The sequence below is a fragment of the Aptenodytes patagonicus genome, chromosome 3 (genome assembly GCF_965638725.1).
Source record: "Aptenodytes patagonicus chromosome 3, bAptPat1.pri.cur, whole genome shotgun sequence".
NCBI lineage: Eukaryota > Metazoa > Chordata > Aves > Sphenisciformes > Spheniscidae > Aptenodytes > Aptenodytes patagonicus.
Genome location: NC_134951.1, coordinates 100,757,384 through 100,771,093, shown reverse-complemented (window position 1 = coordinate 100,771,093; position 13,710 = coordinate 100,757,384). Strand labels below are relative to the sequence as shown.

General features: G+C 38.2%; 1 protein-coding gene across 2 annotated transcripts in view; it reads left to right on the top strand.

The window, feature by feature from the left end:
* The window catches only part of PRKCE (protein kinase C epsilon), a 309,238-nt gene extending 296,926 nt beyond the window's left edge, over window positions 1–12,312 (top strand). Inside the window, exon 15 of one of the 2 annotated variants that reach the window (XM_076334413.1) lies at window positions 9,080–12,312. In XM_076334413.1, the coding sequence (XP_076190528.1) occupies window positions 9,080–9,226 (147 nt within the window). In that variant the 3' untranslated portion in view covers window positions 9,227–12,312. The remainder of the gene's footprint in view (window positions 1–9,079) is intronic. The other variant, XM_076334414.1, reaches the window with a different exon arrangement.
* Window positions 12,313–13,710: the final 1,398 nt, after the last annotated feature.

Here is a 13,710-nt window from a genome sequence, read left to right as displayed (position 1 = left end):
GTAGGGAAGTGATCGTGCCCCTGTCCTTGGCACTGGTGAGGCCGCACCTCGAATGCTGTGTTCAGTTTTGGGCCCCTCACTACAAGAAGGACGTTGAGGTGCTGGAGCGTGTCCAGAGAAGGGCAACGAGGCTGGTGAAGGGTCTGGAGAACAAGTCTTACGAGGAGCGGCTGAGGGAACTGGGACTGTTTAGCCTGGAGAAAAGGAGGCTGAGGGGAGACCTCATCGCTCTCTACAACTACCTGAAAGGAGGTTGTAGCGAGGTGGGTGTCGGTCTCTTCTCCGAAGTAACAAGTGATAGGATGAGAGGAAATGGCCTCAAGTTGCGCCAGGGGAGGTTTAGATTGGACATGAGGAAAAATTTCTTTACTGAAAGAGTGGTGAAACATTGGAACAGGCTGCCCAGGGAAGTGGTGGAGTCACCATCCCTGGAGGTATTTAAAAGACGTGTAGATGAGGCGCTTAGGGACATGGTTTAGTGGGCATGGTGGTGTTGGGTTGACGGTTGGACTCGATGATCTTAGAGGTCTTTTCCAACCTCAATGATTCTATGATTCTATGATTCTAAGTGATGCACAATGCAATTGCTCACCACCCACCGACCGATGCCCAGCCAGTCCCCGAGCAGCGGCCCCCCCGGCCAGCTTTCCCCCAGTTTATGTACTGCACATGACGTCATATGGTATGGAATGTCCCTTTGGCCAGTTTGGGTCAGCTGTCCTGGCTGTGCCCCCTCCCAGCTTCTTGTGCACCTCCAGCCTTCTCAGTCAGTAGAGCGTGAGAAGCTGACAAGTCCTTGACTAGTGTAAGCACTGCTTAGCAACAACTAAAACAGCGGTGTGTTATCAACATTGTTCTCACCCTAAATCCAAACCACAGCACTGTACCAGCTACTAGGAAGAAAATTAACTCTATCCCAGCCGAAACCAGGACACCATGTCAAACTAAAAGCTTTATTCTTAATGAGCTAGAGATCATCATCAAAGAGCATGAGTTTCCCAAAATGTTTTGAAGAAGGCAGTCGTGACAAAAACTCTGTAGCATTCCTGCTCTATGGCCTGTAGTGCAAACCGTTCTAGTGTGTAGCTGAGTCTTGGAATGATGCTCCTACTATACATGCTTGCTATTACCTTTTATGCTGTGGTGTTTCTTTGCGTCTAGTGTCGCAAGGCACATGTCCATGCCTCCTTGATAGAGGAGGGGCTCAGAATCAGAAGATACTGCTATATATTTATAATTCCATAACATATTCAGAGAGGCTTTCATAATGTGTTACTTTTCTGTAATTAAGTGGGATAGGTGACTGTAGGCAGAATAAAACATTGGAAAGTCAGTCGGTCAGTATTTATTCAGCATACACAGCAGAGGTATGAGTCTTGAAATACTTCATTACATCGTTCACCTATTCACTAGCATCAGATTTTCCTTAATTTATTCCTTGTCTTTGTGATTGATTAAAGAATGGAAAGCAAAGTAAATCTATTGATCTTTTACAGAATAAATCTGGTCAAATATCTCAGTGCACTGCTAGACTATCTGTATTTAGGTAATTTTTCAGTGATTTATGTGATGTCTGCTGGAAGCCACTGGAATTCTAGGGACGTGTGCCCTAGACTTACCAGCTCTCCTGCATCACTTTTTTCTCTTCTTTGCAAGTCAGCTCCATTTTCTGGGTATAGCCAGTCCTTTGTGCTAAAGTGCCAGTTATCAGGAAGACAAAAAGGCTTCTACGCATGTATTTGAGGACTCACCAGCAGGTGGTTTAGCATGTTGCAGATGCACCAGCCCTGATTACTATAACTGCTGTAACAACAACGGTTAAAATGCAATTTCAGGAGAACTCAACTGAAAATGGCCTAATCTTGGATGTGTGCCAGGATGTAAGAGGGGAGGTGACATTGGTGATCATGACCTTAGAGCAGTTGAGGATATCAGTGGAGGCTTGCCAATATAATGTGAATTAGAGAGGCGCACATATAAAATCTACGCTGCAGAGTGGATCATAAAATTTGCAATAGGAATTGCATTGTGCAGAGGAAGGGTATTTGTATATGATTGTTCCATTACTTTCTCTTCTCGTATTTCCTCCCCACCCCACGAAGAAATATAAAATTGTTTCCCATGTAGTTAAACCCTCAAAGAAACCTACCATAAGGGAAAAATATAGTGTAGAAATTCAGAAGTTGGCACTCTTCCCCTGCAATTTTTTTCACTCTAAAAAATGCATGTATTCTGCCATAGCATAGCTTATGTGCAGTGGTTATGTCATGATTAAGTCCTAATGGAAGCAAGCCCTGATAAGGTGGACAAGATGGATCTTGAGGCTAAAGGACTAACCACAGGTGGGAAGCTGTAGTGCTGACCTCCCCTGCAGCTCCTGTGAAATCTATCTCCATCGATGTTTTACACAGAGATAACTGTTGTGCTTTAGCAATCAGACTATGAACAAAGCAGGTTTGGTATATATAGCTTTAGTGCTGTGTACTCGTTTATGCTAAAACCATACCCAGGTGTGGCCATAGGGGACAACGGTTTTGCAGCAACTTCTTCTGGGCGAGGTTCATTGCCCAGACTGGGAACACGGGGCGGTTGTCAGTGAACCTGCAGAGCTTTGGTTTTGTTTGCCTTTCTGTTTGTTTTGTTGTGGTAGTTTTGGGGTGTAGGATAGGAGAAAGGCTGTGCAAAAGTGAAATACTAAAGGCTGGAATCCTGGCCATGTAGTCATTATATGTTTGTACCCCCTAATTGTTTAGGTTATTCCTCCTTCCTACTTGACCCATTTCACGTTCCCAGGAAAGATACATACTGTTTCAGTATAAAGGTGGTTTCAGTTTACTGGATCACAAATGATCCCTTTCAAAATTCATAGTTCTGTGAATTAGCTTGGTGTTTATTAAATATTTGTGTACTTCCATAACAGATTAAATTGTGGACTGCATAGGTTGGCATGCTTTTCAAATACTGTTTCGCTATCTGTTAAAATCTTTGAGTGTTTTTTTTCCCACTTCTTTCTCTTAATTTGGTGTCCTTTACATCTAATGAAAGCATAATCTAGGAGCACAAAATCTCACCCTCCACTTGGAAATAATGAATGTTGGTATACTTGTAAGAACTACTTGGATTCAAAACCCTTTTTATCATCATAACCTTCAGTTGAATATACTGCAGCTCATGTCTGATCTGTTGTAACTCTTCCATATGTGATAGAGCAATTAACATGCTGAAAAAATTTAATAACTTGTGAAGTTATTAATAAATTCTGAAATAAGATAACATATATTTCATATCTTCTGAAATAACACATTCTAGGAAATGCTTCTATTACTGATACAGATTCTCAGGGCATGCAAATACTGTAAAAAGGCATCACCAGGATAAACAGAAAGACAGGCCTGAAGCGTTCTGCTTCTCAGCACGTTTCTTTCACAGTATTCCTACTAAATTTCTGTATATATAGAATGAGTTATGTGTGAAAGTGAGCACTTATTACAGTTGGTCTCAACTTTTTAGAAACTACTACACCTTTGTGACAAGAGATCCAATCATTGGTGCAAAGTGATTTCTGCCTGTGCTGCGGTTTTTGTTATCATAATAAAGAGAGGTGAACGAGAAGACAGTGATACGTGAGGTTAGCCACATAACCTCGTGTTTCAAACCAGTTTGTTTGATGTCTTGAGTTTCCATTTCTCTTGAACAAAATAATCTGAAAATCTTATCAGTGACGAGGTAAATACAAAATATTCAAACTCTGATCATCCTGATCTAAGAATTTCTTCTTGATGATACTGTGTCAAATGCGGGAATCTTTTATTTCTTACTGAAGCAAAATTCTGGATAAAATTAAATGATACCATGTAATACATATGAGAAGGTGCGACTCTTGCTGCATGTCCCGTTCCTGCTGCACTGCTGTCCCGTGCCCCTGTAGCTGCACACCGAAAGCTGCAGCAGCTCCCTGCCCAGATTTAATGTGCCTGTCGCATGTTTGATGTGCTGCCAATACAGCCGGGCACTGCACTGGGAGGCTTCTCTGGTGAAGCTTCCCAAACGAATGTCAGACTCCAGGATTTCACTGTGGGCTTGAAAATATGTGAAGAAGCATCAGGCACTGCTATTGACAGAAAATTGCAGTGGAGTAAAGTTAAAGATGTTTCATTCAGTGATATAGAAAGGCCAATCTGCATCTGCATTTCTGTGCTGACAGTATCTCAGACTGTGAAAATCATGGATGAGCTTTGTATGTATTTTGTGTCAAAAGATCCACTTAATGAAAAATATCATAACACAATAATTTTTTCTTCCAACATATTGGTTCACTGTTCTAATGATCATTTCTGGCCTCACTTGTATTGGCTGTCTGTTCTCGATTAGCTCCTCCTTCTACTAGTCTAAACAGAAATCTATTAATTGATTTAAAGAGGATTCCTACAGTTATATTTAAACAGCATATTGTGAATTTGTAGGAAAATCAGACTAAAATAGAAAACCTAGGCTTTTGTGGCCGCATTGTTTTCTAGCCACCACCTCCATCTTTCTTTCACCTCCTTTAAGTAGGCTTTGAACCCGCTGGGCAGTTCCAGCCCAATTTAGTGGAGCCATTAAGCTTGCAAAGGACTTGCAGAAAATCACCAAAACTCTTTCAGGTTAAATGAAAATAAATAATGGATTAGAGACAGATGCCTCTTAATGCCTCCAAGCTGGAGAATTAATTTAATCCTTGTTAGGCGGAAGAGAGTCCACTGAGCATCTTGGCCTCATGACACAGCTGATGAGGTGCCCAAGCTTTGCTGAGTTCCCTGGTTTGGAACACCCTCTGTAGGTGCCTTCTTGAAAAGATTTCTGTGGCTTTTCAATACCAAAGGCTCCTGTCACTCACATTTGGTTCATGTGATTAATGGAAGGAATGGCAAGTTCTAACTTTCTTAATGTATTTTCAGTGATAAGGACATCAACTTAGATTTCTTTTTTTCACTGTTGCAATTCATATAGTGTCATTTAGTAATCATTAACAGACAAGTTTGGTAGTTCTTGTCACTGGAAAGCTTATTAAGCATGTTTTGGAGGTTTTTTTAAGCTTGAGTCTGTGACTGCACATGGAAAATTAATTTTTCATGGAAATGGTAGTGAAAATAAACCCAGTTCAGAAAACCACTGTTTAATGTGTGCTTATTAATAGCATATGAAGTTCTTTTAATATTTTAGTAATTATGTGAAGAGATTTAAGAAAAAAAGTATTTTGACTCATAAGACAATATTCCTTTGTCTGAAGTTGTACAGGCCAACTAGGAAAGCTGATTAAATGGTGTTTTATGAAGAGATAGTCTTTTAAAATTTCCAATGTCTTTAGCTCTTCAAACAAAAGCAGTAATCTTTGAATAGAATAAAACACGACTTTGACTTAAAAATTGTCATCCTTGATGGGTAGTAGGTCATGTTAATATTTATTAATTCAAGGGGTTCTATTTCTGTAGCATAAGTGTTATATTTAATCAGATCATATCACCCACATGAAGCAGGTCCACCATGTCTCCCAGGATAAGCAGGTCACACTAGGTGAGTGCTCAGATGGGAGACCTATGAAGCATTCACACTGCTGGAAAAAATGAAAGATCATCTAGCCGGCACGTTTTCTGCGCAAGAGGTAGTGAGTCACTATTCCTTCTCACTATTAGAGATACCATGCTGGTGGAGAAGCCATCTTTCAGATGAGGTTTAGAATTGGAGTCATGTCATTTTTAGTCACTAAAAGTGCTGTGGCACTGCTGCTGCTCTTTGTCAGACGGAGACGGACTGCCCACATGCTGCCTGCAGTAGAGCAGTTTCAGTGTAGTGTGGAATTTGGCACCTATTGTTGGAAGCTCTTGGGTAGCCGCTGTGCCCCTGCTCTCGTGTAGCATTGATGCATGCTGAACACAAGGTGTTTGGGTAGTCTAGAGCGGAAAAAAAATAGCATCTGAAACCTAGTCGAATTTCTGTGTGTTTGGGTGGACAGCTGTGGTTTTGGGGGTTCTTTCTTTCCTAATAACCCTAGTTTCTTCAGTCATCTGAAGTTGAGAAGTCTTACCTGGAAAAAAGTTTGAAAAGTTAAAAATAATGTATCCCGAAGTCTCAGAAGCTGCAGGCTAAATAAACAGAATGCCACCCATTTAATTACTGCATTTTTAATGATGCATTTGCAGCTAATCTAAAGATTTTTCCATTTTTCTTCATGATTTTTTTAATGTTCAAAGGTGGATAATAGCTGCACTCTGTTTCCTTCATATACTCTCCTTACCTTTCTTTTCTCAGCTTCTCTGCTAGGAGACAGCCACAGCCCTTCATACGTTCATCCTGAGCCCTCATGCTACAACTATATATTGGTTCATGCTGTTGGCCTATAGAGTATTCACAGTGCAAGTACATTAAAATAGCAATAGTAGCAGAAATGTGGCCAGACCTGTTTCGTCTTAGCAGATGGGGCCTTGCAAAATAGTCATCGCTTCAGGAAGAAAGTGCCTAAGTTGCTAAGGAGGGTTTCTCAAATAAATCTTTCTGTTGAAAAGAAGCACTTGTTATGAACTCTACCTTTTGTCTTGTATGGCTTAATCCACTCACTTTTGTTCCCTGTGATTTATTTAATCTCACTTCATCAGTTGGTTAGTTAGAGGCTCACTAGCGTATCCTTGCAATCTTAGATTGCTCCATACTTGTCCTGTTAATAAATCGGGTGATTTACATCTATGCTGCCAAAAAGACATGGAATTGTTTATAAATCTGAGAAAGTAAAAACTTCTATTTCCTTCTTTGGTCTTGAAGGCATATTTTAAGACACGCTAGGCTTTTAAATCTAAGCAAATACCTTTGGTTGTCGTTTCGGAAGTGTTTGGGATTTGAAGTTCTACTGGAAGTACAATTATTTTTAATCAATAGGATTTAGGTACACCAGTGTTGGGACAGTTTTTCAGAGGTACTCATATGCACTCTTTTTCACCTAACACCTTCACAAATCTTAGTGATGGTTTTCTGGAAAAAGTAGCTACTGGGAATTAAATGTCCCTGATAGGCTTTGAGGAATTTGTCATCTTATTCTTTTAGCTTCAGCAATGAAATAACACTTACATGTTCAGTATGAAAACCTGAAAATAATATATATTGTATTTGTTCTCAGCTAGTCCAGACCTTATTTGCCCTGGATAGCTAGTGGTTAAAGTGTGAGTGTAGTCACGTTTCCCTTGCACATAACTACAGTTCTGAATTTGAATTCTACTTTCTACAAATGTTCACTTACCTCCTGCTTTAGTGACTATTCCTGTAGCAAATTCATTGTGTGTGTGTGTGAAAACACTACGGTACAACATGGGGAACAAGAAGAATGTAGACGAAGTTGCAATGTAATACATTTAAAAATTCATACGGAATTTCATTCTTATTTTGCAGTATTTGCCCAAATGACTAGGAAAAAACATAAAAGCCCAAAGCCATGTCCCTCACGCTTTATGCAGTTCAGAGTATATAGGTCACATACACTTTATGTCCAGTCTTTATGTACGAAGTAAATATTACAAATGTAAACAATATAAGCGCATAAATATATATATGCTTGTTAAGTCCATATTCCTTTGCTTTTAATGGAGTTTTGTAGGTAGAGGATGTGGATTTTTGGTTGCCTGCACTTAGAAAGTACTTGGTTTACAAGTGACAGTCTCTGGCATTTATATAGACCTTTTTTTCCCCTGTATCTATAAAGTTCTTGCAAACAATGTAGGTGAAGGTTGCTATGACCATTTTACAGTTGTGAGAAAGAAAACTATTTGGTTTTAGTGTCTCAGTAGAGCTGATGAACAAATACATTTATGTATATATTTTATAGGAAAATTTACCTACATTGAAGGAAGGCATATATCCCATTTGGAATACATTAATGTACTTTATGATGTATCACTTTATGATTTTATCATTTTACTTTGCAAGTCAAATAGCTGTTCTGTTTCTGGTATAATCTTCATCTCAGACACGTGCAGGATGGACACAAAGCTAGTTTTCAATGTGTCAGTGTGCCTCCATTAAGTATCACTCAGGTAACTATTAGATTTCATGAAACAAAGAGAAAAGAGACAGTGTAAAGGAAAATGCTTGTTGCAATTCCGTGAACCTGTACATGCCTGAAATACGCTGCTAACATGGAAAACATGAACAGTGCAGGTCTCGAGGGAATGACAATGGGGAATGTTTTCCCCTGTAGCCTTAAGGTTTTTTACATGTAGGTGGACCCAGATGGTCACTGTCGTGAGTGCCCTGAGGACAACAAGTCGGCCGCCCCAAGGCTGTCTCTAGTTAATATGCCTTATCCCAACCACAACATGTACAGTTGCACTTTGTTGGCCCAACCTCGCTGAAAGAGCGAGGTGCTTTAGACTTCAGTGGGGAAATCCTGATGCCATTGAAATAAAGAAGAGTTCGGAGGTGGATTTCTCTGGAGCCAGATTTTCACAGTTTGCCGGGGTGCTCCGAATGACATTTGGCTGCACTAGGAAATCCGAGTTGCCAATGTGGAGCTCAAGGATTTTGGACTGAGAGCTGTTGCGAGATCTACATCGGATTTTAAAGCTGAGTGTAGCCAGATATAAAGAAATAGTTAACTTACAGTTGAAACAGTAGGCTATATTGTGGGGAAATGAATTAAATCAGTTCGCTCTGTGCCACTGAAATGAGATATCATTATGTTCAAATCTAAGAGGAAACAGCTGTACCACCTACTATGCCAAAGCCTTTTTTAAACTAGTCCTAATCTCAGCTTCCTGCTTTATCATCATACTGCTATTCCTTCGCCTGTCAGAGACCCGTGAGTCTCTGGGAACTCATTTATAGTACTGCTTCTGTGGCCTCTCCTGAACTCATTTATAGTACTTGCTCCTGTAGCTTCTCTCATACGTCTGTTATTCTTTGTGTGAAGTAGCTCCTCTTTTATTTCAATCATTCCAGAAAATTCAGCCTTTCGGGGGGGGGGGGGGGGGGGGGGAGGGGCGGGGAGAGGAGGAAGAGCAGCTTTTATTTTACTGTGCTGTTTTACCATTCACCTTATTTGTATTTTTCTTCTCAGAAAACCAAAAGGGATGTAAATAACTTTGATCAAGACTTTACACGAGAGGAACCAGTATTAACGCTAGTGGATGAGACAATTATAAAACAAATCAATCAAGAAGAATTTAAAGGGTTCTCTTATTTTGGAGAAGAACTACTGCCATAGACAACATTAGGCTGACAGATGAATGATGCTGCAAGAAGTGATTCTGAAGAGATTGTCAAATTACTGAGACTCAGTAGATCAAGAACTGCTTTTCTTACCCTGAGCCCATATCCCCAATTAAAGTATATATTTATTGTTTTTTTCCTTTAATCTTCTGACCTGAAAGCACTCTTAATTTCTGTCTCACAAAGCAATGCAAAATAATTTTGTATCAGAAATTGTAGATGTAACACACTGCCGTATATTTGCAACTTTTCTTTTATTCCTAAGATCTCCCCAGAGGACAAAATTGCATCTTTTCCATGGAAAATGAAGGCGTGCTATTAAAAGCGATTTAGCAGATCACGTTCTGTAATCGTCATATATATTTAAGCTAAGAAGGTGAGAACTGCACTGGTGGTTATAGTGAGATCTGCACTCAGATGTGGAACAAATAAGTAATATGTTGCCCTTTGGTAAGCAAAGAAGTCTGCCTTTGTGGAGGTGTAATCCTCAATTACGAATTTATTGTGGTGAGGTACAGACTTGAAATAAAGCTGTCCAGAAAAAGAAGCACATCAATTAAGGCTTTCAATGAAGTTCCTCGTACAATTTATGGAAAACTCTTAGGAATAAGAAGAGTCACAAAGATAACTGAAATTTTATTTAAAGCAGGAAATAGATACTATATGGATAGTTATTAAAGGGCTAAAGAATAAAAAGCCTATAGTACTTCAACACAGCTATATATAGGCATTTTGCTGTTTTTCAGGCAATTGGGTGTACTATCCATGTTACCAAATTTAATATCCTTTTAAATGAACCATTAATATAATGGCAAGCTTGAAAATGTTTACAGTTAATTTTACATAAAAAATTAATTATAAACATTATAAATTTGCCTTTTCCATTGTAGCTAAGTTGATAAATAATTTCTTATTTATATTTATTTTCTCAGCAGTGTGTTACTTTTGCACACTTTTACAAAACCATAATACTACTGTGTTTGTTGTTTTTTATGTTTAAAATCTAAAGAGAAATCTGCTTTTTGAAGACACAAAATAAGGCTACACCTGCATTATGTGGAAGTGTTTAAAAAACTGAAGATCAAACATTCACAAACTGACATTACTGAAAGTTGTAAATGGAATTTTTTTGTGTATTAATTGAAATGGTAACTCATGTGGACAATATTACTAATGTGAAGTTACCTCCTGTAGATACGCTAACAGTGTTATGTACTTATATTTCCAGGAGTACCCTGTGGTTTGGTTTGGGTTTTGTTTTGGGGGGTTTTTTTGTGTACATGTATCGCTGAGGTCATTTTATTATATATTTTACTGGACTGAGTGAGCGGTCATTGGAATCCATTTTAATTGTTGCACATGGATTTCCAGCTGCACAAAAATATATATACTTGTGATTGGCAAAGTGGCACTAAAGAAGCTTTTTTGCCTTTTGTACAGGTGAGATTTTGTATATAGTGTTTGCTGCAAGGCCTGTGGAATTCATTGAATATAGAGGTATCAACTGCTGCATGTTCAGGCATACTATTAAAATGTTAGTCTATGAAAGAATAATTATAATAATGTCCATGTGCAATACTCTTGTATGTGTATTGGTTCAAGTTACTGTCAGAGAGATGAGGTTTTTGTTATAAAAGATGTAGACATATATTAAGCTATACTAAATCTCTTGTATAGTTCTCTTCAACTCTATTATGACATGATAGAGCTCGGAAAGAGAAAGGAATGTTACAAATCGTGGTGGACAAAGTGTGAATCATTGGCTTTAAGAGAGAATCTCGGTCTCAAGCAGATGAGTTAGTTTGTGTCAGTTTTGCGTCTGGCTGCTCATAGCCTGTTACTGATGCCAACATTCAGTTCCATTTTGTTTTGTTTTTAAAACTCAGGTGTAATTATTATATATATTCTTATGATGATTTCAAAATATTAAATATTATGATATATCAATTAATGTGTTGTCTGGCCTACAGGTGTAATAATGGATCAAGCCTTTAGTTTAATTTAATTTATCTTCAGTAATCTTTTGTACTGGGAAAAGACTAGCTTCTGGAGCTGAGTACCAGCACAGAAACATCTTAATGATTGCATCATCTCAATGTTTAAATTTCTTTCTCTTTTAGAAATATATTGTAGAACTGCCCATCAATTTGTGTCTCGCCACTGGCTCTGTTTATTTCTCATCACGGTTAGCTTTTGACATCCAGGCAAGAACTGATCACAATGCTAAAGCGTTCTTTTCCATAGGTGAGTAGACTGGCTAGGAAGACAAGTTATCGGGGAGTGCACTACTGTTTGTACAACAAGAGGCCTTTACACAAAACTCTGAGCATTTATTCTGAAAGAATAAAAGCATCCCATAAAGCTTTTGTAAGCAAGCTATGTAGTCTGTATTCCTGTTTCTAACATGAAGATAATTAGCAAACGTTTGTATTTCAAGAGGCCTCAGCACCTGCAATGTTTGGTAGGATGCTAAGAGAAAAGTCAAGGAGATAAAAACTTTTGCATGGGCAGATATTTCTTCAATATAAATAGTTAGATCCTCTGCATTGGGTTTACGTCAGAAGGTTTGTCTGTTACCTTGAACATTTTTTAAAGATAATTCTTAAAAATGGACATTCTGTTACATTTCTGCCTGTTCTGTAAAATCTTTCCTGTTCCTTCTTTGTAAAATGAGTGCAAAATGCCAAAAAGATTATTAATAATAATAATAATTATAAAAAATCCATTGTTTCTTGTTTTTCCTCCCAGATAGACTTTATAAAAAAATGGAAACACATTTTTCTCCATAGGGTGAAAAATAATTCTCTCCAAAAAAGGCTTACAAATTACCTCTTCTTAAATTATATGCAGAATAGTTCTGGCTACCTATAAAATGTATTCAGTTGGGGGGGTAGGGGTTTTTTTTATTGTGAGGATTTATTTGTACAGAATTTTTTTTCTTATGGATGTAATTTGAATCTCTTGCCATTCATTAGTGTTATTCCATCGTAAACATTATTACTGTGCCAAATGTACTGTATTCAAAAGGATGTGAATGTGTATTGTTTCGGAACCTAATAAATACAATGATGTTAAATCTTATTTTTTTCCCCAAAGTTTTCCTGAGTATTTCCTAATGAGGAAGAAACAAAGATGAAGGATGAATATTTTTCCTGTTACATGTTGTACAAAATACCGTGAGCTTGTCTTTTAGGAGTGGACGTTTTGCAAAGGAAGGATTTGCTAACAAGAGCCTCATCTGTGAAGCACTAAACACTCAAAGACAAACACAGGTAACAGTGCGTGAACACTATCTTGGGCAATATAACATTTACCTCAAAAACACCAAGCAGGTGAGTTTACAGACCTTTTCTGCTTACCAGCTACATAATGGTCACCGAGTTCTGACTGATCCCAGCGTTCTGCTTAGCTGCATTGTTAAAACTCACTTCAGCAGGGCACTTTGTGTACAAACACGTGAGACTGCTTTAGTCTTTAACTGGATTGATTAGAGGGATTAATAGTATGCATAAGTTTAATTAATTAGGGTCATAGAGCTTATTAAATGATTTAACTTAACCTGTCAATGTGACATTGTCTAAAATATTTCAGTATTTCATCATGTTTCAATTTGCACGTTAAATACTTTCCGTTTTCATGGTCTAAAATTCTTGACTTCTGTTTCAGTAGATCAGCTATCAGCGTACTCTGGCAGTAATTCCAGTTAACAATCTCCAGTTAGTATACCTAGCTAGTAGTAGGTATACTAACTAGCTTTAAAAAAAAAAAAACAAAAAAACCAAAAAAACACCAGCTTAATTTGAAGAGTGTTTTCTCTTCAAATTGCGGCTTTTGCATAAACCTCCATTTTTTTCTTCATGCTGAGTCTTCTCAAAGTCACTGGAGGTGTTTGGTGCCTATGAGCATATTCCAAATCCTGTGTGCTGACAGCATTAGCATAAGCTTTGTCACACAGATTTTACCAGTTAAACAACTATGTAACATCTTGATTTTCTGGGTATGTTTTGCAACCTTAAAAGCATACGAAGAACTTAACTGTCATCTTACAAACAATAAGCATCACTGGTCTCCAAATACATCAATCCATATGATGTTTTCTTGTAATGCTGTAACTGATGTCTATTAAGAAGAGTTTTTATCCTTGCTGACGGACTGCAAAATTTGGAAAGATGGCAGTCTTTTGAAGAGGAATGGGTCGCAGTACGATTGGCTGTCCATGCTGTAAATGTGGTACGAAAAGTTCAGGGAGAGTCTCAGCACGTATCTGTCTGCTTTTGTGGCCTTCCACACAGGGGATGTTGGATCACTTTACAGTCAAAAATGTTGTTAGCCTCCTAGTAGTCTGGTCAGGTACATGAGTAAATCAGTATGGTAAGCACCTAAACATACTCATCAAAATCAGAATAATTATCCAATGGGGAATTGAAGCAACGAATAGGTTGACATATCCTAACTCGCAGAAGCTACAGAAATTCAATT